A 24,937-nucleotide genomic window follows, 5' to 3' on the forward strand; every position below is an offset into this window, starting at 1 on the left:
TCTTTTATTCAAATAGGGTGGGAGACAGAAAGCAGGAAACTATAGGCCAGTTAGCCTAGCATCTGTCATAGGGAAAATGTTGGAAGCCATTATTAAAGATGTTATAGTTGGGGGCTTGGGAAAAATTCAAGGCAATGGGGCAGAATCAGGAAGTGGTGTGACACAGGGATCAGTGCTGGAACCTCAAATTTTTACAACTTATATAAATGACTCGGATGAAAGGGCGGAAGGTATGGTTGCTAACATTATCGACAACACAAAAATCTGGAAAATGGAATAGGATGTGGACAAATGTGAAATTGTCTATCTCAGAGATTCAGAGGGATCTGGGTGCCCTAGTGCGTGAATCACAAAAGGCTAGTATACAGCTGCAAGTAATTAGGAAAGGTAATAGAATGTTATAATTTATTTGAGGGGAATTGGTACAAAAGTAAAGATATTATGCTTCGGTGGTACATGGCATTGATGAGAACACATCTGGAGTATTGTGTAGAGTATTGGTCTCCTTATTTAAGGAAAGATATACATGTGTTAGCAGTTCAGAGAAAGTTTACTGGACTAATACCAGGAATGGAAGGTTGTCTTATGAGGAAAGGGTGGAGAGGTTATATTTGTGTGCACTAATGTTTAGAAGTGCAGGAGGTAACTTGATCAACAACTTTAAGATCATGAGGGGTATTGACAGTGTAGATGTGGAGAGGATTTTCGTCGGAGAATCTAGAACTAGGGGTCACTTTTTAAAAATAAGGGGTCGCTTATTCAAGATGGAGATGAGGAGAAAATGTTTCTCTGAGGGTAGCGAGCATCTGCAACTCGCTTCCTTAAAAGGCAGTGCATGCAGAGCCTTTGAATATTTTTAAGGCTGAGCTAGATAAAATTATCAGGAGGTAGGCAGGATTGTGGGATTTAAATTACAATCAGATCAGCAATGATCTTATTGCATAGCAGAGCAGGCTCAAGGGGCCGAGTGGCCTAATCCTGCTCCGAATTTGTATGTTCGTATGAATCTTCCATTATCAGCACCCTGGGAGTTACCTCTGACCAGAAACTCAACTGGATTAGCCAGAGAAATACTGTGGCTACAGGAACAGGTCATGAATTGAAATGTGAAACTGCGGCCGGAATTCTCCGGCTGTTGTGATTCACTTTTCCCGTTAGCAGCGCACCCATACCTGCGGGGTTCCCGGCGGCGTTGGGTGGTTCTAATGGGAAATCCCATTGACAAGAGGTGGGAAGATAGTGAATGGCGCGCTGCTGAGAAATACGTGGCTGGGCAACCGGAGAATCACGCCCCCCATATTTTCTCTCCCAAGACAGCCCTGCTTCCAGTGGAGACAAACTGGCAATGTAAATCTAAATGTAGGAGGGAAGCATATAGACGGTAATTTGTTATCAGTGCCACAAATAATCTATAGTAGTCTTTGATTCTACTTCCCTACTCTTGCTCTGATGATATTAGCAGGAGTAGAGGAGCAAGTGTTTGTTTTATCTTCATCTAATTCTAAACAACAGGGATTCTCTCCAACTTGGTTCTTCTTTTGATATACATTGAAATCAGTCACTGCTTTTCACTCGCCCTTTTATTGCTTCTCCTTTTAAGAGTTTTTTGTCTGCTACAAAGAACTTTAAACAAGCTCATTGATATTCAGAACCTCTTTAAAACCCTCCAAATTTGCACAGAGCAGTGGCTTGTGTTTAAGTGGCATAAGTAATGTGGTTCAAATAAACTGCTACATATGATGAAGCCTTCTTCCTGCAAGCTTCATCAGAATCTGACTCATACAAATAAAGAATGATGTTTTGATAAACATTGGGCGGGATTCTCCCATCGGGCGGCTAAGTGCCGACGCCGGCATAAAAATGGGTGTGTTTTACTCCGGCGTCGGCGCCCGTTCCGGGACCCCATTCTGCGGCCCACAGTGGGGTAGCACGGCGCTGGAGCGGCTCATTCAGCTCCAGCTGCCGATCCCGGCCTGAACCCGGCTCCGCGTGGTCCGCGCATGCGCAGATGGGCCGGCGCCAACTAGCGCATGCGCAGTGGCCTTCTTCCCTGCGCCGGCCCCGACGCCAAATGGCGCAGGGCTACAGGCGCCGGTGCGGAGGAAAGGAGGCCGGGGGGCAGAGAGGCCGGTCCGCCGATCAGTGGGCCCTGATCGCGGGCCAGGGCACTATGGAGGTCGTCCCCCCCTCCCCCCCACAGGCCACTCCCGGACCCTTCAACGCCAAGGTCCCGCCGGCTCAGTGCATGTTAGAACGGCGCCGGCGGGACTCAGCTTTTTGATGACAGACGTTCGGCCTGTCCGGGCCAGAGAATCGGCGCGCCAGCCCGTGCCGGAGAGTTATCGCAAACCCCGACCGGAGCCACGCTGGCCCCAATGGCGCCGATTCTCCGCTCTTCAGAGAATCGCGTCCCGGCATCGGGGCGGCGTGGCGCGATTTGTGCAGCCCGCCAGCGAATCTCCGACCCGGCCCGGGGGGGGGGGGGGGGGGGGGGTCGAAGAATTCTTCCCATTAAATTTGAACTATTGCTGTTTGGGTTTAAGGTAACATTTAGCTATTCCTTTAATGAGTAAAGTACTGTGGACTCAACTGAAAGCTTACAGAAAAGCTAACATGGCTCAGCGCATTTAATGGTAACCCTGTAGGGCTGTTTGTTCACACAGAACAATGTTACTGGGTCTTGGGCAATCAGTGGCACCATGGCAGAGCTACACAGCAGCAATCAATGGAACTTTAGATAATGTAAAAGAGTTAACCATTGATAGATGTAATGCTGTGGTTGCACAAAAAGGTGTGAAATTACCATAACAGGGTTCAGAAGAAGAGAGTGCCTTGCCATTCAGCCAATTTGATCTCATCTTCAACCTGATCTTGTTCATGCCCAAATTTTGGAGTTGCTGTCATTTGGATAATATTAGTCTGAGATTTGCCATTTCCTGTTCCATTATGGCCTTAAAATTGCATCATTTTGTTCACAATGTCTATCCTCATTTTTCCTAATTTCATCTGCCTTTACTAGTCCATCTTTGTTCTTCTGATATCTGTTCCTATCTTCCTCCTTTTACATCATCTTCAAATTTTGAAATTATTCCGTGTATTCCAGTCCAGATCATTACATCAAAAAGAGCAGTGGTCCTGATACTCAACTCTGGAGAACAGCACACCCTGCATTCTGAAAAACAACTAATTACCAGTAATCTCCACTTCCTATTTGAAACAATTTTGCATTATTGCTGCCTCTGTCCATTTTATACCACGTCATTCAATTTCACTAATAGGTCTATTATATGAAACGTTATCAAATGCCTTTTGAAAGCTTTTGGGCAGGATTCTCCGACCCCCCGCCGGGTCGGAGAATCGCTGGGGGGCGGCGTGAATCCCCTCCAAATATCGGTGCGGTGTGAGTCGTGCCGCCCGCCTCGGAGAATGGCGGGGTCCAACGCGACTCAATGGGCGCCGGGGCTGCCCGAATTCTCCAGCCCGCGATGGGTCGAAGTCCCGCCCGTCTTTTGCCAGTCCCGCCGGCGTAAATTGGAGTAGGTCCTTCCCGGCGGGACCTGGCGGCGCGGGCGGGCTCCAAGGTTCTTGGGGGGGGGTGCGGGGGGATCTGGTCCCGTGAGGTGCCCCCACTGTGGCCTGGCCCACGATCGGGGCCCACCGAACCGCGGGCGGGCCTGTGCCGTGGGGGCACTCTATCCTTCCGCACCGGAGGCTGTACCGGTCCGCCATTCCCGGTGCGGAAACAAAGCCCTCTGCGCATGCGCGGGGATGACGCCAGCACGCGCTGGCGCTCCTGCGCATGCGCCAACTGCCGCCGGCCGGCGGAGGCCCTTCGGCGTCTGTTGGTGTGGCGCCAAGCCCCTTTCCCGCCGGCCGGCGGGCCGCAAACCACTCTGGGGCGGGCCTAGCCCCTGAAGGTGCGGAGGATTCCGCACCTTTGGGTTGGCCCGGCGCTGAGTGGTTCACGCCACTCTGTCCCTCCGGGACCCCCCGCCCCGCCGGGTAGGGGAGAATCCCACCCTTTATGTACATCAACAGCACTAACGTCATCAACATTCACGAACGAACTCCAACAATTTAGTCACACATAATTTGCCTCGAACAAATCTGTGCCATTGATTATCAGCCCCTACTTTTCTAAACTCCAATTAATGGTATTCCAGAATAATGTCTCCGAAAGTTCCTCCACTATTGATGAAAGACTGACAGGCCTGCAGTTGTCATGGTTATTGCTCACCCCTTATTTAATTAGGGGTGTAGTATTTGCAATCGACCAGTCCTTTGGCACCAGCCCCATTTCCAAGGAGGAATGGAAGGTTGTGACCATAGCCTCTGCAATTTCTACCTTTACTTCACTCAATAACCTAGAGTGTATCCCATGAGGGCGGCACAGTAGCACAGTGGTGAGCACTGTTGCTTCACAGCACCAGGGTCCCAGGTTCGATTCCTGGCTTGGGCCACTGTCTGTGCGGAGTCTGCACGTTCTCCCTGTATCTGCCTGGGTTTCCTCTGGGTGCTTCGGTTTCCTCCCACAATCCCTGAAAGACGTGCTTGTTAGAAGAATTGGACATTCTGAATTCTCCCTCCTTGTACCTGAACAGGCGCCGGAATGTGGAGACTAGAGGGTTTTCACAGTAATTTCATTGCAGTGTTAATATAAGCCTACTTGGGACAATAAAGATAATTATTACTTGGTCCGGTAAACTTTTCTACTTTGAGGAACACCAAGCTTTTAAGTACATCCTCTTCTTAATCTATTTTTATCTAATACAATACTACTGATAGTGTCAATCTGGCAATAAATTAAGAGGTATCTGTCTTCACTAGAGACGAGGATGCTAACTACATAAGAACTAAGAAATAGGAGTAGGACGCACAGACCACAATAAGAAAATGACTGAACATATACATCAACTCCCGCCTATCGCTGTATCTCTTGATTCGCTTCTTGGTCAAATATTTATCAAATTCAGTCTTGAATATACTCAACAACCGAGCATTCACAGCCAAGTGTAATGGAGAATTCAAAATATTCACAGCCCTCCAAGTGAAGAGGTTTCTCATCCGAGTCTTGAATAGCCAACCTATTCTCCTCAATGTTTACTCATAGGTTACTCATCCCAGGAATCAATCTAGTGAACCTTCATGGCACTCCTTTAAGGCAAGTATATCCTTTGTTGGATAAGGAGATTAAAACTGTAGACAATTCTCCAGGCGTAGCTTTATCAAAGCCCTATATAATTGCAGCAAGACACCCTTACTTTTATACTCCACGTCCTTGCAATAAAGGTTAAAATGTCATTTGCTTTCCTTATTGTGTGTGTTAACTTTGTACTCATTCAGTACTTGAGCCATATCCTCTGGCTCCTTTTAGGTTCCTAATTGGCATTACCCTTTCACTATCTGTGTGTTTATAAAAATCCTTTGCGTTTCCTTTTATATTAGCTGCTAACCTATTCTCATGCTGTGGCCAGAATCTTCTCAAATGCTGATTCAGGCAAGGAAACCAGTTTGAAGCTCACAGGCTTTTAATAATAATAATAATAATTGTGGATAGCACAATTGCTTCACAACTCCAGGGTCCCAGGTTCGATTCCGGCTTGGGTCACTGTCTGTGCGGAGTCTGCACATCCTCCCAGTGTGTGCGTGGGTTTCCTCCGAGTGCTCCGGTTTCATCCCACAGTCCAAAGATGTGCAGGTTAGGTGGATTGGCCATGATAAATTGTCCTTAGCGTTGGGTGGGGTTACTGGGTTATGGGGATAGGGTGGAGGTGTTGACCTTGGGTGGGGTGCTCTTTCCAAGAGCCGGTGCGGACTCGATGGGCCTCCTTCTGCACTGTAAATTCTATGATAATAATAATCGCTTATTGTCACAAGTAGGCTTCAATGAAGTTACTGTGAAAAGCCCCTAGTCGCCACATTCCAGCGCCTGTTCGGGGAGGCCGGTATGGGAATTGAACCTGCGCTGCTGGCATTGTTCTGCATTACAAGCTAGCTGTTTAGCCCACTGTGCTAAACCAGCTCCAGTTTTCTCGCCGTATTCACAGAATAATAGTGCAGAAGAGGCCCTTTGTCCCATTGAGTCTGCACTGATGCACAAAAAACACCTGACCTGCCTACCTAATCTCATTTGCCAGCACTTGGCCGATATCCTCGAGAGATATGATGTGCCGAATGCTCACCCAGGCACTTTTTAAAAGGATGTGAGGCAACCCGCCTCAACCACCCTCCAAGCCAGTGCATTCCAGACAGTCATCACCCTCTGGGTAAAAACATTTTTACTCCAATCCCTCTTAAACCTCCTGTCCCTCCCCGTGAACTTGTGTCCCCTCGTAACTGACTCTTCAACTAAGGGGAACAGCTGCTCCCTATTCACCCTGTACATGCCGATTATAATCTTGTACACCACAATAAGGTCGTCCCCTGAGTCTTCTATGCTCCAGCAAAAACAACCGAAGCCTATCCAACCTTCCTTCGTAACTTAAATGTATTGAGCAGCACTCTTGTGCAATTTCAAAGGGGAAGCAAGATTCAAACAGTAGCTGAAGCGCGAGGCCCAAGTCAACAATGCTGCAAATCCAGAGAGGTTTCCCAATCTCCGATTTAAATAAAAGGCAGCCCTCCCCACCGCCCAAAGACGTGGGGAACCACCCAACCCCATCACAGTGGAGCTCCCCAGAAGCATTGCATGAGTGCCAGCAGGTAATGCCCAGGCATGTCCCTCACACCCAAAGGCTATACCAACGTGTGCGCCCCCAGCGTGGTCATCCCGTGATTGACTTTCGTTTTTGAAAAAGATAATGAGTCCCGCCTGCATGACATCATACCAGCTGGGTGGGTAGAATGAGGATGAAAGTTGTGGCGTCAAGCCCACAAATGCGCTGTTAATTTATGCAAATAGGCTCATGCCCTTCCTGAGTGTGAACCTGATTACACTGGCAGGAGGAGGGGAAGATGTCATTCTGAGATTTCACCGGTGCAAATCCCGCTTTTGGCCCCTCGTGAGATTTAGCGGCCATTATGGGATTTGCACCTGTGGCTAAAGAGGTCACTAAATCATGGCCTCTTTCTTTGGACAAGGGAAATAAATGTATTATGTCCAAATTTGTGGATGATACAAGATAAGATGGGAGGGTGAGTTGTGAGGAGGATGCAGTGATGCTTCAATGGGATTTGGACAGATGAGCGAGTGGGCATATGCATGCAGATGCAGTATAATGTGTATAAATGTGAAGTTACCCGCTTTGGTAGTAAAAATAGGAAGGCAGATTATTATTTGAATGGGTGCAAATTGAGAGAGGTTGATACTCAGCGAGACCCTGGTATCCTTGTGCATTGGTTGCTGAAAGTAAGCACATAGGGGGGCAACACGGTGGCGCAGTGCTGCCCCACAGCGCTGCGGTCCTAGGTTCGAACCCAGCTCTGGGTCACTGTCCGTGTGGAGTTTGCACATTCTCCCCGTGTCTGCGTGGGTTTCGCCCCCACTACCCAAAGATGTGCAGGGTAGGTGGATTGGCCACACTAAATTGCCCCTTAATTGGAAAAAAGGAATTGGGTACTCTAAATTTATTAAAACAAAGGTAGGTACAGCAGGTAGTAAAGAAAGCGAATGGTATGCTGCCCTTCATAGCGAGATGACGTGAGTACAGGAAATAGGGATGTTTTAATGCTATTGTATAGAGCATTGGTGAGGCCACGCCTGGAGTATTGTGTATAGTTTTGGTGTCCTTATTTGAGGAAGGATGTTCTTGCTATGGAGGGAGTGCAGTGAAGGTTTGCCAGACTGATTCCTGGGATGGCAGGACTGTCACATGAGGAGAGACTAAGTCGGTTAGGATTATATTCATTGGACTTCCGGTTGTGGCTATGCGGAGCTAAGTCGCACATTCGGAGGCTCCCGCAAAAACAGACTTTTGGGCTCTTTTCAGCGCCCCCAACGGCACTTTTTCGACGTTTCCCGGTGTGGGAAGGAGTTTATAACAGCTCCCCGATAGTATATGGCTTCTACTAGGAGTGGGGCGACTAAAAAGATGGTGGTGGACCCGAGGAAGGTGCGAGGGAAGAAGAACAAAATGGCGGTGGGCGGGGACCAGGCAGCGTGGATGCAGTGGGCGGAGGAGGTTATCCAGCGCTGCTTCAGAGAGATTAAAGCGGACCTGCTAGAGCCGATGAAGGCTTCTATTGATAAGCTGCTGGAGACACAGACGGCCCAGGGGGTGGCGATCCGTGAGGCTCAACAAAAGATCTCCGACAATGAGGACGAGATCTTAGTCCTGGCGGTAAAGGTGGAGGCGCACGAGGCGCTCCACAAGAAATGGCAGGAGCGGTTCGGGGAGATGGAGAATCGGTCGAGGCGGAAGAATCTGCAGATTCTGGGCCTCCCGGAGGGGCTGGACGTGGGGGCCTATGTGGTCACCATGTTGAACTCGTTGATGGGAGCGGGGTCCTTCCAGGGGCCCCTGGAGTTCGAAGGGGCCCATAGAGTGCTGGCGAGGAGACCCAAGGCTAACGAGCCTCCGCGGGCGGTGCTGGTGAGGTTCCATCGGTTCGTCGATCGGGAGTGTGTGCTCAGGTGGGCCAAGGAGAGGAGCAGCAGGTGGGAGAACGCGGAGGTTCGAATATACCAGGACTGGAGTGCGGAGGTGGAGAAGAGGAGGGCCGGGTACAATCGAGCGAAGGCGCTGCTGCACAGGAAGGGGGTGAAGTTTGGCATGTTGCAGCCGGCGCGACTGTGGGTTACCTACATGGACCGGCACCATTATTTTGAGTCTCCGGAGGAGGGGTGAGCCTTTGTTCAGGCCGAGAAGTTGGACACAGATTGAGGGTCGGGATGGGCGATTGGGGACTACGATTGATATGTTACTTTTATTTTTTTGAGGGGGGGGGGGGGGGTTTCTTTTTCTGTGTTTTTCTCTTTCGGGGCGGTGAGGGTGGTTGGGGCGGGTTGGGCACTGTTTTGGTTGGGTTGGTCGGGGGGGGGGGGGGGCTCTTGGAGGGGGTAGGTAAACGGAACAGGGGTAGTGGACGGCGGTGAGATGGGGCCCTGCGGGGGAGGGGGAGGCACGAGTCGGGGGTGAGGGGACTGGGCCTGTAAAAGGAGCTGCGTCAGAGGTGGTGGGGCCGGGTAGGTGGAAAGCGCGGGCTTTTTCCCGCGCTGTAGACTGGAGGGGGCGGGGAAGTGAGGGTTATTTCCTGCGCTTAGAATGGAAGGGGGAGGGGGAGAGCCTATGGATGGGGAACGGGAGAGGAGGGTGTGTCACACAATGGGAGGAGTTGAAGGAGAGACGGGAGTGGCCGGGGTCAGCAGGAGTCAGCTGACTTGCAGGGTTGCTGCTGCTATGGTCAAGGGGGAGCTGGAGTGAGTGGGGGGTGGTCGAGACGGGGGTATGCCGCTGTGGGGAACGGGCCGGGTGTGGGATGCGGACGCGTGGCTGGCCGAGGAAGGGTCATGGCTAGTCGACGGGGGAGGGGGGGCGGGTAGCCCCCGATCCGGCTGATAACCTGGAATGTAAGGGGACTGAATGGGCCAGTTAAGCGGGCCCGCGTGTTCGCGCACCTGAAGGGGCTCAAGGCGGATGTGGTTATGCTCCAGGAGACGCACCTGAAGGTGGCAGACCAGGTAAGATTGAGGAAAGGGTGGGTAGGTCAGGTGTTTCACTCGGGGCTGGATGCCAAAAATCGAGGGGTGGCGATCTTGGTGGGAAAGAAGGTGTCATTCGAGGCGTCGAGCATTGTGGCAGATAAAAGCGGTAGGTACATAATGGTAAGTGGTAAGTTGCAGGGAGGGAGGGTGGTACTGGTCAATGTGTATGCCCCGAACTGGGACGATGCGGGTTTTATGCGGCGTATGTTGGTGACCACCAGGAAGGCGGAGGTGCAGTGGAAGAAGCCCCAGGGGGCGATTTAAGAGTATAGGGAAAAGGCAAGCCGGATCCTGGCGCATCCGCTTTGGAAGCGGGACGCAGCTAGGGAGATCGGGGGAGTTAAGGACAGGGGAGGGAGTGTGGTGCAGAGTGGGGTTGGCATTAATGGGGTCTTCAGGGACTTTTACGAGGAATTGTACCGATCCGAGCCCCCACGGGACGAGGGAGGGATGGGCCGCTTCCTGGACCAATTGAGGTTTCCAAAGGTGGAAGAGGGACTGGTGGCGGGATTGGGGGCCCCGATTGGGCTGGAGGAGCTGACCAAAGGGATAGGAAGCATGCAGGCGGGGAAGGCACCGGGGCCGGACGGTTTCCCGGTCGAATTCTATAAAAAAATATATGGGCCTGCTGGGCACGTTGCTAGTCAGGACCTTCAATGAGGCAAGGGGCGGGGGGGGCTTTGCCCCCGACGATGTCCCGGGCACTGATCTCCTTGATCCTGAAGCGGGACAAAGATCCCCTGCAATATGGGTCTTACAGACCGATTTCCTTGCTAAATGTAGATGCCAAGGTGCTGGCGAAGGTCTTAGCCACGAGGATTGAGGATTGTGTGCCGCAGATCATCCATGAAGGCCAGACGGGGTTTGTGAAGGGGAAGCAGTTGAACACGAATGTGCGGAGGCTTTTGAACGTTATCATGATGCCGGCGAGGGAGGGGGAGGCGGAGATAGTGGTGGCGATGGATGCTGAGAAAGCCTTCGATAGGGTAAAGTGGGGGTACCTGTGGGGGTGCTGAAGAGGTTTGGGTTTGGGGAGGGGTTTGTCAGGTGGGTTAGGCTGTTGTATGAGGTCCCGATGGCGAGTGTGGCCACAAACAGGAGGAGGTCCGAGTACTTTCGGTTGCACCGAGGGACGAGGCAGGGGTGTCCTCTGTCCCCCCCTGCTCTTCGCACTGGCGATTGAATCCCTGGCTATGGCACTGAGGGAGTCAAGGAACTGGAGGGGGTTGGTGCGGGGCGGGGAGGAGCATAGGGTGTCGCTCTATGCGGACGACCTGCTGCTGTATGTGGCGGACCCAGTGGGGGGAAAGCCGGAGGTAATGTGGATTCTTAGGGAATTCGGGGATTTTTCGGGGTACAAGCTCAACATGGGGAAGAGCGAGCTGTTCATGGTTCACCCAGGGGACCAGGAGGGGGGGACTGGCAAGCTCCCACTAAAAAGGGCGGAGAGGAGCTTCAGGTATTTAGGGGTTCAGGTGGCCAGGAGCTGGGGGGCCTGCATAGGCTTAATTTTACAAGGCTGGTGGAGCAAATGGAGGAGAGGTTCAAGAGGTGGGACACGTTGCCGCTGTCCTTGGCGGGTAGGGTGCAGTCAATCAAAATGACGGTGCTCCCAAGGTTTTTGTTCCTGTTCCAGTGCCTCCCCGTGTTTATCCCGAAGGCTTTTTTTAGGCGGGTTAACAGGAGTATAATGGGGTTTGTGTGGGCGCGAGGGACTCCGAGGGTGAGAAGGGTGTTCCTGGAGCGGAGTAGAGATAGGGGGGGGACTGGCTCTGCCCAACCTCTGTGGCTACTACTGGGCCGCCAATGCGACGGTGGTGCGCAAGTGGGTGATGGAGGGGGAAGGAGCTGCATGGAAGAGGCTGGAGACGGCGTCCTGTGTCGGTACGAGTCTGAGGGCGCTGGCAACGGCGCCGCTGCTGCTCCCTCCAAGGAGGTATACCACGAGCCCGGTGGTGGCGGCTGCCCTCAAAATTTGGGGGCAGTGGAGGCGGCATAGGGGGGGGAAGACGGGGCCTCGGCGTGGACCCCAATACGGGGGAACCACCGGTTCGCCCCAGAGAGAACAGGTGGAGGGTTTTCGGGGTGGCACAGGGCAGGGATACGAAAGTTGGGGGACCTGTTTGTGGACGGGAAGTTCGCGAGCCTGGGTGAGCTGGAGGATAAGTACGGGCTCCCCCCCGGGGAACACCTTCAGGTACTTACAGATAAGGGCGTTTGCCAGACGGGTGGAATTCCCGCGGCTACTGCCACACCGTACAGGACAGGGTGCTCTCGGGGGGGTGGGTGGGAGTGGGGAAGATCTCGGAAACTTACCAGGTGATGCAGGAGGAGGAGGAGGCCTCAGTGGTGGAGGCGAAAGGTAGGTGGGAGGAGGAGTTGGGAGAGGAGATTGAGGAAGGGACATGGGCAGATGCCCTAGGGAGGGTGAACTCCTCCTCATCGTGTGCGCGGCTCAGCCTCATACAGTTTAAGGTGCTGCACAGGGCACACATGACCGGGACAAGGATGAGCCGGTTTTTTGGGGGTGAGGACAGGTGTGTTAGGTGCTCTGGGAGCCCAGCAAATCACACCCATATGTTCTGGGCATGCCCAGCGCTGGAGGAATTTTGGAAGGGCGCAGCGAGGACGGTGTCGAGGGTGGTAGGATCCAGGGTCAAACCGGGCTGTGGGCTCGCAATATTTGGGGTGGCAGAGGAGCCAGGAGTGCAGGAGGCGAAAGAGGCCGGCGAAGGATTCTCCTTCAGTGGAAAGATGCGAGGCCCCCAAGCGTGGGATCCTGGATCAGCGATATGGCAGGGTTCATTAAATAGGAGAGGGTGAAATTTGCCTTGAGAGGGTCGGTACAAGGGTTCTTTAGGTGGTGGCAACCGTTCTTTGACTTCCTGGCAGAACGGTAGACATTGGTCAATGGCAGCAGCAACTCGGGGTGGGGGGGTTTACTTCATTTTTGTTTTTGTTATCTGCACTGAAGGGTCTGAGGGGGTGTAAATACCTGTTGTGTTAAGTCGGGGTGTTAATGTTAATTTATTATCTATGAACACGGGGGAGGGGGGTATGGAGGGTTGCTTTTCTAGACTGTGCTTTGTACTTAACCCTGTTGGGTTCTTTTTTCATTTTCTTATTAATATTTTATGAAAACCGTAATAAAAATTATTTATTAAAAAAATGTATTGTATTCATTGGAGTTTAGAAGAGCGACAGCGGATCTCATAGGCGGCCAGACTTCCAGTGATGGCCATGGAGTGAGTGGTCGCTAATTTGGTGGCTACCGCTCGTGGCGGTTTTTTCAGACCTTTTCCCTGGTTAACAGGTGGTTGTGAGACGGAAAAAAACCCCGGAGAGTGAGAAATGCGTAGGAGAGTGAGTGGAAGAGATTGACCCTCTGGTGTATGGAGCTGTGGATAGAAGCAGTCGAAAAAGAGGGAATCAGCCGATTGGAGCTGGTGCAGCGCCTGCGACGCACATGGAGATGACGGAGGGGCAGGGAGCGGCCCCGCCGGCTCAGTGGTCGATGGACCAGCTGGTGAGCTTCTTGAACAAGAAGTTCACCTAGTGTAAGGAGAGTCTGGAGGACCTGGTCCCGGCAGTGGATTCAATCAGAGCATGGTTGACCGTGTATAAACGAAGCTGGCGGCCCAGGGTCAGGTAATCCAGAAGGTGGAGGAGGAGGTGGGGGAACACGAGCAGCAGTTCACCTCGATGGCAGCGGAGATGGGCTGTGCGGGACCAGCAGAGGTGGCTCTAGGAGAAGGTTGAAGACCTGGAGAACCGGACACGCAGGCAGAACATAAGGATCGTGGGCCTGCCGGAGGGGAGTGAAGGGGCCGATGCTGACGCGTATTTGGGGAGGGTGCTGGAGAAGCTGCTAGGAAAGGGTGCGTCGGCCGTTGGAGGTGGACCGAGCGCACAGGATGCTAATGAGGAATCCCCAGGGAACGAGCCGCCGAGGGCGATGGTGGTGCAGTTGCACGGGTTCCTGGACAAGGAGAAAATTATGAGGTGGGCCAGGCAGACAAGGCGCTGCACCTGGGCGGGCAACAAAATCAGAGTGTACCAGACCTGGGTGCAGAGCTTGCCAGGAGGAGAGAGAGCTTAAACAGGGTCAAGGCAGCCCTCTACAAGAAGGGGGTGAAGTTTGGGCTACTGTACCCGGCATGTCTGTGGGTGACCTACGAAAGCCGGGAATTGTACTTTGGATCGGCGGAGTAGGCGGTAGAATTTGTCAGAGACAATGGACTGGCAGGAGAAGCTGGACTTTGAACTTTGGAGGAAATGCTGTGATGCTGCTGTTAACTTGTGTTTGTGGCTATTTCTTTTTCAGCTTCAGGTTTGCCCTTTGTTAGAGGATGGGGGATTGGTCTCTTTGTTTGGGCTTAGGGAGGGGGTGTTTTGGTTTGTCTGTAATAAGGTTCGAGCGCGAGGGAGGGGATTAGTGGGGGGTAGGATACTAGGCGCTATGGGCGGGGGCTGCCAGACTAGCTGGGAGGGCTAGTTCACGGAAGCGTAGTGAGGGTCAGTAGAAGGCTAGTGGGGTTGTTGCTGAGGGATTTTGGGAGAGGGGGGGGGGGGGGGGGGGGGGGAGTACTGCCTACAGAGGTAGGGCTTTTAAAGTGTAAGGGGAGGAGGATCGATGATGGTGGGCGCCCGAGGGCAGGCCTGGGGAGGTGCGGGACATGGACTGGAGGCTGGCTCAAGAGGGACTAATGATTGATCGGCAGGGTGCCCCCCGACCATGCTGGTCATGTGGAATTGCAGGGATTGAATGGACCAATCAAAAGGGCCCGTGTGTTTGCACACTTAAAAGTGATTGAGGGCAGATGTGGTCATGCTACATGAGACTCACCTGAGGATGGGGAACCAGATTAGGCTGAGGAAGGGATGGGTTGAGCAGGTATTTCATTCGGGATTCGACTTTAAAACAAAGGGGGTGATGATTTGAGGCGATGCAATCAGGCAAGGCCCCGGGACTGGACGAGGCCCCGGGAATGGACGGGTACCCGGTGCAATTTTACAAGAAGTTCTCAGGGGTGTTGGGACCGCTGTTGGTAAGGGCCTTCAATAAAGCAAAGCAGTTGATAGTGCTTCCCGACATGGTCACAGGCGTCGATCTCCCTAATTTTAAAGCGGAATAAGGATCTGGAAAACTGTCATACAGACCAATCTCCCGGTTAAATGTGGATGCCAAACTACTGGCGAAGATCCTGGCACAAGGATCGAAGACTGCATCCCAGGGGTAATAGGGGAGGACCAGACGGGGTTCCTTCAGGGGCGGCATTTGGTGACCAATATTAGGAGGTTGCTTAATGTAATTATGATGCCTCCAGAGGGGCGCAAGATGGTGGTGGCCATGGACGCAGAGAAGGCCTTTGATCGGGTGGTGTGAGAATACTTATGGGAGGTCCTGGTGCGGTTTGGGTTTGGGCAGGGATTTGTAGACTGGGTCCGATTGTTATATCAGGCACTGGTGGCGAGTGTGCGGGCGAACAGGGTGAGATCAGACTATTTCAGGTTACACCGGGAGACAAGGCAGGGATGTCCACTTTTCCCACTGTTGTTTGCCTTGGCTATAGAGCCGTTGGCAATGCCATTAAGAACGTTGAGGTTCTGGCAGGGGGTGGTGCGGGGGGAGAGAATGGAGCACAGGGTCTCGCTTTACGCGGACAATCTACTTTTTTGGGGGGGGGGGATTGGAGGGATTATAGGGTTATTAGAGGAATTTGGCTGGTTCTCGGGATACAAATTGAATATGGGTAAGAGTGAGGTCTTTGCGATCCAGGCGAGGGGGCAGGAGACGAGATTGGGTGAGATGCCGTTCAAGGTGGTGGGAGGGAGCTTTCGACATTTGTAAATCCAGGTGGCGCAGGAGTTGGGCGAAGCTGCATAAACTGAATTTGGGTCGGTTGGTAGAACAGATGAGGGGGGACTTTCGGAGGTGGGACGCGCTCCCGTTGTCATTTTGGCGGGCGAGTTCAGACAGTTAAAATGATGGTCCTCCCGAGGTTTTTGTTTGTTTTTCAGAGCCTTCCAATTTTTATCCCCAAAGTGTTCTTCAAAAAAGTGAATGCAGTGCTCTCGGGATTTGTTTGGGGGGGCGGGTTGATGCTGCTGGAGCGGGGGCGTGGGGGGGGGGCTGGCTCTTCCGAATTTCATGAATTACTACTGGGCGGTGAATATTGCGATGATCAGGAAGTGGGGAGTAGTCGGTATGGGAGCGGGTAGAGGCGGCATCATGTAAGGACACAGGATTAGGAGCACTGTTAACGGCACCTCTGCAGATTATGGGAGGAGACCCTGAGGCGCGTTACTGCATCCTTATCGTACGTCAGGCTCAGCCTGATACATTTTAAGGTGGTCCACAGGGCATACATGATTGTGGCCCACATGAGCAGGTTCTTTGACGGGGTGGAGGATAGGTGTGGGCACTCTGCAGGGGGGGGGGGGGTCCTGCGAACCATGTCCATATGTTTCGGCATGTCCAAGGCCGAGGGTTTTTTGACAGGGGTTTGCTGATGTCACGTCAGAGGTCTCAAGAATGAGGGTGGTGCCGAGTCCAGAGGTGGTCATCTTTGGAGGCACGAGAGAGGTCAGGAGAACCAACTGAGGGGAGGCTGGGGAAGTTTCATAAAGAATGTTCCCGATGGTCGGGGAGTCCAGAACTAAGGGTCATAGTTTGAGAATAAGGGGTAAACCTTTTAGGACTTAGGTGAGGAGAAATTTCTTCAACCAGAGAGTGGTCAATCTGTGGAATTCAGTACCACAGAACGTAGTTGAGGCCAAAACTTTGTGTAATTTCAAGAAGGAATTTGATATAGCTCTTGAGCTAAAGGACCGGGGGGGGTTCAGGGTATTAAACTTGATGATCAGCCGTGATCATAATGAATGGTGGAGTAGGCTTGAAGGGCCGAATGCCCTCCTCTTGCTTCTATTTTCTATGTATGCTTCTATGTATGCCCTGTAACTTCTTTTACTGGATCTTCTCTGTTTTCTTCTACATTCAGCTCGGTTCGCTACTGGATTATGAACAGTACAATCATCATAAGCCTAATTTTTCTGTCTGATTTTAACCTCTAGAATCTTTAGTCACCCAGGTAGCTCTAGCTTTGGATACCCTTTTACTTTCTCCCTCAGGAATGGGTGTATTCTGTTTCTAAACCATCTCCTCTTTGAAGGCCTCCCCATTTTACAATTGTTGTTCTGCTTATCAAATTTTGCTCCAAATCCAAAGATTCCTTTTGAATTCACTGAAATTAACCCCCTTTCAGCTAAGTATTTTTATGTTTGATTGCATGTTGTCTTTTTCTAAATTTGATATTATGATCACTCTGCCGCAAATGCTCACCCACTGAACAAAGCTCCACTTGCCCTACTTTATTTCTCAGGACTAGGTCCAGCACTGCTTTCTTTTTTGTTAAGTTAGAAATGAACTGATCCAGAAAGTTCTCTTGTACATGTTTTAGGAATTTCTCCCCCTCTTTTCACTGCTACCAGCCCAGTCTCTAGGATTAGTGAAGCACCCATTATCACTATTCTGTAGTTCTTGTATCTTTCTGTAGTTTGCCTGCCAATTTCTTCTTGTATCTTCTTCCTACTATTTGATGGCCTATCATAATAGCTCTCTATTGTTCACCAAATAGATTCCATCTTTGATCCCTCAATCACATCATTCCTCTTCAGTTTACTTGATCAACTGCCGTAGGCCCCACACACCCAATCTTTTGTCTTACCTTGTCTATCCTGTAAGTAATTCCTTGTTGGAGTACTATGTAATAATTATTCTTCGTACCTTTTAGACATGCAAGAGCCCCAGTATCTGATGGCAAGTTATTCAATTGCTGGGGAACATCACTTTCAAGACTGATCCTGTCTCAGCTGGTACCATAGAACCAGTAGGAGCCAAGAGACAGAAAATAGGAGAGGCAATTTTCCCAAATCACCATCTCAGAAGCACAGAGGAGATTATCATAGAATTTACAGTGCAGAAGGAGGCCATTCGGCCCATCGAGTCTGCACCGGCTCTTGGAAAGAGCACCCTACCCAAGGTCAACACCTCCACCCTATCCCCATAACCCAGTAACCCCACCCAACACTAAGGGCAATTTAGTATGGCCAATCGACCTAACCTGCACATCTTTGGACTGTGGGAGGAAACCGGAGCACCCGGAGGAAACCCACGCACACACGGGGAGGATGTGCAGACTCCGCACAGACAGTGACCCAAGCCGGAATCGAACCTGGGACCCTGGAGCTGTGAAGCAATTGTGCTATCCACAATGCTACCGTGCTGCTGAATTGCATTGCATTCAGTCCTTATTGTTGTCCCAGTTAACATCTGTTAACTCAGCAGAGACCAGGGATTGAACACGTCAAATTTACCCCAAAAAAAGCCATCGTGAGGAAGGAAGCTAATTATTTTGAATTTATTAAGGAAAAGGAAAATAAAATTAGCACCTGACACATATGCACACTCCACCCCCTCCCAACCCTTACCTTTGGCTTCATGTCTTTGGTGTTCGCAGAGGAAGGCCGCATCAAACTAGAAGAAGAAACCCGCTTAGAAGTAGAGGCTGCTGTCGTAGCTGAAGAAGACCCAATTAGTTTTTTATTGGGGCTTGTAGCAGCTGCTGTAGGTCGCTTAAGGGAGGCTGGTGGCTGTGGCTTACTTTTGGTTGGTGAGATCTTTGTAGCTGGTGTGCCCGCCTTTTACGTATCAGCAAAATAAAACAAAAGTCAACAATACCAAAGGAAGCATGGAATTAAAAGAAGCAAACCAAATTTAAAAAATAAATGCCAGTGATAATTTTGCGAAGTAAATAAATTCTGTGGTTCTGAGATAATTTTTAATTGTATAGAGGCTGAGGATTGATTTAATTGTCATAAAGTAGAATCCCCCCTCCTCTAATATGACAAAGGATTAGGGGCCAAGCAGGAGTGAGGGCTGGAAGGAGTGTGATGGGGAAGAGAAGGAAGGAAAGGGAAATGAGAGCAGGAGGGTTTATACCATGCAGCCTAATGCATGTATGCCCAGGAGACTGAGCCAGCAAGTCGTACCTCACTCACACCAGCTTAATCACATTGCATTGCTCCAGAGGTAAATGTGACAGTGTCCAGGCACATATGCATTGGCTCAAGTCATATTGAGACATTCTGTGGTGCTCCCTGGCTTTTAAAGGAAGTGGGAATTAGTGGCAGACAACGGCGGCAGCAATTTTTGAAAGATCGTGAAGACATATTTTGTCATTTTACCAAAGACAGAATCAAAGCATAAAGAGAAAAACTGTCTCAAAATCACAGGCTTTAAACTGCATTATGACTGAACAAATTTAACAAAACAATACGAAAATGTAAACCAAATACATAAGAGGATTTTGTAATGGATATATGCCTACCTTTCCCTTTGTATCTGTGCTCAGTGGGCGTTCTTTGGAAGTTACAGCACTTTCTGTTCCAGTCATGCCTTCTACTGATGGTTCCTCTGGTTTGGCTGCAGATATTTAAAAAAAAGCACAATGCAATCTTCGAAATTGAGAGGCCAAATGTTTTAGCTCTTGTCGCGAATCCTTGCTGCTTCATTTAGGAACATTGCGGGAGACCATTTCAAACACTATTACAGTATGCATGGGTGCAGTGTGCCCTATCAAAAGGATGCACCACAGTAACTCAATGTTCCTTAGGTAGCCCCTCTCAAATTCTCAACCTCTACCATCCGAAGAATATGCGCGGGGTAGATGGATGGGAACACCATCACATTTTTCTCCAATTCATGTATTTTCCTAACATGGACATATATTCCCATTCCTTCATAATCATTGGGTCAAAATCCCAGAATTCTAACTATCCACTCTATGAATACCTGAACACCTTCACCTCATGGTCTGCAGTCATTCCATTCAGCACCAGCTTCTCAAGGGCATCTAGGGCTGAGGAATAATGCTAGCCATTGTAATCATGGCCACATCCAATGAATGAATAAACAGATACAAACCCATGTATACAGAGCATGCTTTTAGCCTTTGAGGTAATGGACATTACTGCTTTAAAATGTGGTCCACTGAATTCCACTCATCAGTTCATCTGTGAAACCAGTATGGAGGTTTGACCCTCAAGTCAGTATGGCATCAGCTAATTTCAATTGGGCAAAGTTGGCCTCAGTGGGGTTAAAGTTGCAGAAATCACAACATGGAAACAAGCTGGGACGACCAGCCAGCCTCAGGGTTTTATCCTCCAGATAATTCACTGTACTCACTCTTTTCCATATTCCTTTATCCCCATTTTTCCAGCCACCTATCTAACCTAATGTTAATATAGCCACTGATTGTAATGCACTCAAGGGATTTAAACTCAAGGAGAATGAAATGTTCAGATACTGAGGGATTGGGAACCAATGCACTGGAGGCTTGCACAGTAAGGATAAATACATCAAGCATCACCATAAAGGGGAACCATATCATTATAGTCTACAAGTGCTGCAATACTTGGAAGTCCTCCTTCAGCTGAAGCTCACAAATCTGTTTTGTATTCCCTGAAAAGTCCACCCTTGCCGCTTTTAAAATATTTCTTAAAATTGATCAAACTTTAGGTCACCTGACTTATTATCGCCTTCTGTAGCACAGTTTCAAACTTTGTAAGGTTGCTTATGAAGTGCGTTCGGACATCTTGTTGTTAATGGTTCTATATCAATGGAAGCTACTCTCATTTAGTTAGCTAATCCCAGCCAAGATGGCACTCCACAATTAGGTCTCATCATGCTGCTGCAGAGAGCTTCAATGCCTGGTCATTATCTAGTGACTTCTGCTGGAAAGAGAATGCCACATTAAGACAGGACTGAACTTTGCCGTGATAGCCTGCTGAATTAGTTAATATCCAGGACTGCCAAAAGGAATAGTCAACTGAGCTAGGAAATGTAATGCTGCTGGTTTCCTGTGGAACTGTACCCAGACAACAGTTTGCATCTTCAGATGATAATTTTAAAAAACCTCCCTAAAAAGATATACAAATGCATTTGTAGGGTGGTGGTGGTAGGGGCAATAGTAGAGCAGTGTTGGGTGTATCAATTAACATATTTGCATTGTTCATCTTAATAATGAAGCTGGCAATGTTCTTGCAGGAACTGAATTTCAAAGGCTAGGCTTTTGTCTGCCTCTCATGATGTATAATGAGGCCAGGCAGCATGAGAGCAGAAAAATCTCCATTTCACTGATGTGTTAACTCCTCCCCTCTCTCCCTTTCCTAATTCCTGTAAAACTTCAGCCTGCAAACAAGTGCTGTTGAAGTATTTATGAAGCATTAAATTATTGCTTCACCAAACCACATCTACTTCATTTTGCACAGCAAGATAATTACTGAATATCAATAGATAGCATATGAATAGAATCCACTTAACCAGTGAGAGATTCTTCCCCTTAATTTTCTTCTGAATGAGCAGATTCGTAGGATACAGGCCACAGACATGGGCAACGAAAGTGAGTAGAACTCCCTGCATATACAAGTCTCAATAATGAGCTTTGGAAACGTTTTGGGAATCGCTATCAAACCTAATTCTATGTTCATATGATATTCAAACAAGTACTTCCAGTAATACACACTAAGTAGGCATCAGGAACAAGAAACTTATTCTCTCCTTATTGGGTCAACTGTGAAATCTCGAATACTCTCTGGCTGGGATGTTAACTCAGCACAGGCCAGGAAATAAATAGTGCTACGATCATTCAAGCAATCTTGTGGCACGGTGGTTAGCATTGCTGCCTCAGTACCGTGGCCCTGGGTTACATTCCAGCCTTGGGTGGCTGTCTTTGTGGAGTTTGCACTTTTGCCCGTGTCTGCGCGGGTTTCCTTCGGGTGCTCTGGTTTCCTCCCACAGTCCAAAGATGTGCAGCTTAGATGGATTGGCCATTAAATTGCCTCTTAGTGTCCAAGGATGTGCAGGTTAGGTGGGGTTACGGGGATAGGGCAGATAAGAGGGCCTGGCTGAGGTGTTTCAGAGGGTTGGTGCAGACTTGATGGGCCGAACTGCCTCCTTCTGCGCTGTAGGAATTCTATTCTGTTATACCTGGTGTCAAAATGTTTATGCAAAATCCCTCTCCCTATGAAAACTCCTGCCAGACTTTTCTACCATAGAAGTAATAGGGAGAGGGATTTTGCATAAACATTTTGACACCGGGTATAACAGAATAGAATTCCTACAGCGCAGAAGGAGGCAGTTCGGCCCATCAAGTCTGCACCAACCCTCTGAAACACCTCAGCCAGGCCCTCTTATCTGCCCTATCCCCGTAACCCCACCTAACCTGCACATCCTTGGACACTAAGAGGCAATTTAATGGCCAATCCATCTAAGCTGCACATCTTTGGACTGTGGGAGGAAACCAGAGCACCCGAAGGAAACCCGCGCAGACACAGGCAAAAGTGCAAACTCCACAAAGACAGCCACCCAAGGCTGGAATGTAACCCAGGGCCACGGTACTGAGGCAGCAATGCTAACCACTGTGCCACCGTGCCACAAGATTGCTTGAATGATCGTAGCACTATTTATTTCCTGGCCTGTGCTGAGTTAACATCCCAGTCAGAGAGTATTCGAGATTTCACAGTTGACCCAATAAGGAGAGAATAAGTTTCTTATTCCTGATGCCTACTTAGTGCGCATTACTGGAAGTACTTGTTTGAATATCATATGAACATAGAATTAGGTTTGCTGTCCAGTAAGACCATTCTCTAACATCAGGGAAATAATTATAAAGCAAGAAATGTAACTTTAGAACAAATACATAAACTTTACAGAATTGATTCTATAATTTACAGTAACAGGAAAGAACAATATTTAGAAGAAGTAAGGAAAAACCTAGAGTGGTATAGTCCCTTTCTTCACCCCAAGGATATCTCAGGACTTTACAGCCTCTCAGAGAGAGTATTCACACTGAGCTGCAGCTGGTGCGATGTTATTTAGTGTTTTCACTCAGGGTACTTCATAAAGAATGGAACGTATTACATTTAATGTAGTCACTTTATTATAATAATAATCTTTATTGTCACAAGTAGGCTTACATTAACACTGCAATGAAATTACTGTCGCAACATTCCAGCACCTGTTCGGGTACACAGAGGGAGAATTCAGAATGTCCAATTCACCTAGCAAGCATGTCTTTTGAGACTTGTGGGAGGAAACCGGAGCACCCGGAGGAAACCCACGCAGACACGGTGAGAACGTGCAGACTCTGCACAGACAGTGACCCAAGCGGGAATCGAACCTGGGACCCTGGCACTGTGAAGCAACAGTGCTAACCAGTGTGCTACCATGCTGCCCCTAATATAGCCAAACGTGGCGCTCAGTTTTCACCCAGCAAGATTCCACAGTAAAGGGACAAATGATTAGTTACTCTGTTTCAGTAAGGTTGATTGACCTGAACACCTTTTCAAAAAGCGTGCTGTGCAGTCATCTGAACAAACAGAATCTCACTATAATATTTCATCTAAAAGTGGCCACCTCTGACAATGCAATACTGTCTCAGTACTGCAGTAGAACAAAGGCACCTACTCTTGTGCCACCCTTTAGTTACATGAACTATGAATGATCCCTGTCATATTACAATACAGATCTGAATCTAGGTAATTTAATTTTGCATTGGTTGGCTTGACCCTACAATTTATTCAAACATATTTCACCTCAACGAGATAATCTGCCAGCAGTTCCCTAGACTACATCATACACTAGTATACATAGCATTGGCAAGCTATTTGATGTGGGAGGCAACAGAGATCAATGAGATTATTTTTGTCCAACCGATCTTTTAATCTTTCTCTAACAATGTGCCTAATTGTAGGGCTCGACAGATCAACTGACAACAGGCTGGGGATTGAACCTGGCACCTTTTGAGTCCATGTAATTTAGGATCACATCAGATCGTGCACTTAAGGGGCTGGTTTAGCACAGTGGGATAAATCGCTGGTTTGTAATGCAGAACACAGCCAGCAGCGCGGGTTCAATTCCTGTACCAGCCTCCCCGAACAGGTGCCGGAATGTGGTGACTAGGAGCTTTGCACAGTAACTCCATTGAAGCCTACTTGTGACAATAAGCGATTATATTATTATTATTAAGCAACTGATTGGAAGAGCTGCAAAATATTCTTCTTTACAGAAGATCTCAGCCAGACAACAGTTTTTTTAATATAAATTTAGAATACCCATTTCTTTTTCTTCCAATTTAGGGGCAAGTTAGCATCGCCAATCCACCTATCTGCACATCTTTGGGTTGTGGGGTTGAGACCCATGCAGACACGGGGAGAATATGCAAACTCCACACGGACAGTGACCTGGGGCCAGGATCAAACCCAGTCGTCAGGGCTGTGAGGCAATTGTGCCTGTTCATGTGGACATTAAATTTCTATCGCACTGAGGGTTCTTCTGATGCGTTAGCACTGCGCCACCCCTCAGCCAGACACAGTTGGTAGACTCCCAAACATTTGATCTGCAGATTATGGGTTAGAACCCAATTGAACATGTGCTGCATTGTCAAAAATGCTCGAGACCTGAAACCCTGTGGCCTCATTTGCCTGTTCATGTGGCCAATAAATTTCTATCGCACTGACTGAGGGTTCTTCTAATGAGTTAGCAAAATATCTTCTCTCAGTCGATACCAACAAAAAAAGTATCAACTTTGAACATGTACAAATGGCTTTCCTTTCAATGCTCACTGATCTCATTACTGTTCAAAAAACATTACAGATGCAGAATGCACTGCATACATCATTGTAATTCAAAGATTGTAATTCAATACTTGTGTTTAAACATTCAATAATTTGTATTTATATTGCACCTTTAACGTGATACAACATCACAAAGAACTTCAGAGAGTATAAAGCAAGGATGTACATCGAGTCACTCAGGCAACAACACGGGAGACAGCCAACGGCTTCTTTATAGAGGCAGATTTTAAGGAATGTTTTAAAAGGAAAAAAAGACAGGTACGAGAATGATTTAAAGGAGGGAATTCTGGATCTTAATACATAGGCAGTTGAAGACACATGTCAGGGTTGTGAAATTGGAGGAGATTACAGAGATAGGGAGGGATAAGAACACAAGGGATCTGAAAATAAGGATGAGAATTTGGTTTTGATCACAAAACTCATTCTAAATGAATATATATATTACCATGGTTGCACTGAACATTACAATCAATGTTCAGTTCAACAGTTCTGAAGAAGCCATATTGGACTCGAAGTATTAACTCTGTTTCTCTCTCCACAGATACTGCCAGACCTACAGTGTTTCTCCAGCACTTGCTGTTTTCCTTACAATCCATG

At 49.0% G+C, this 24,937-nt stretch overlaps 1 protein-coding gene across 13 annotated transcripts in view; it reads right to left on the reverse strand.

Annotated features, from left to right (window-relative positions):
• Positions 1-24,937, reverse strand: part of LOC140385700 (uncharacterized) — a 661,829-nt gene that overhangs the window by 122,254 nt on the left and 514,638 nt on the right. For 12 of the 13 annotated variants that reach the window (XM_072468125.1, XM_072468137.1, XM_072468135.1 and 9 more), the window contains 2 exons: positions 19,033-19,127; positions 18,134-18,343 (listed from right to left, as the gene is read on the reverse strand). In XM_072468125.1, the coding sequence (XP_072324226.1) occupies positions 18,134-18,343; positions 19,033-19,127 (305 nt within the window). The remainder of the gene's footprint in view (positions 1-18,133; positions 18,344-19,032; positions 19,128-24,937) is intronic. The other variant, XM_072468136.1, reaches the window with a different exon arrangement.

Source organism: Scyliorhinus torazame, chromosome 11, assembly GCF_047496885.1.
Source record: "Scyliorhinus torazame isolate Kashiwa2021f chromosome 11, sScyTor2.1, whole genome shotgun sequence".
Classification (NCBI taxonomy): Eukaryota; Metazoa; Chordata; class Chondrichthyes; order Carcharhiniformes; family Scyliorhinidae; genus Scyliorhinus; species Scyliorhinus torazame.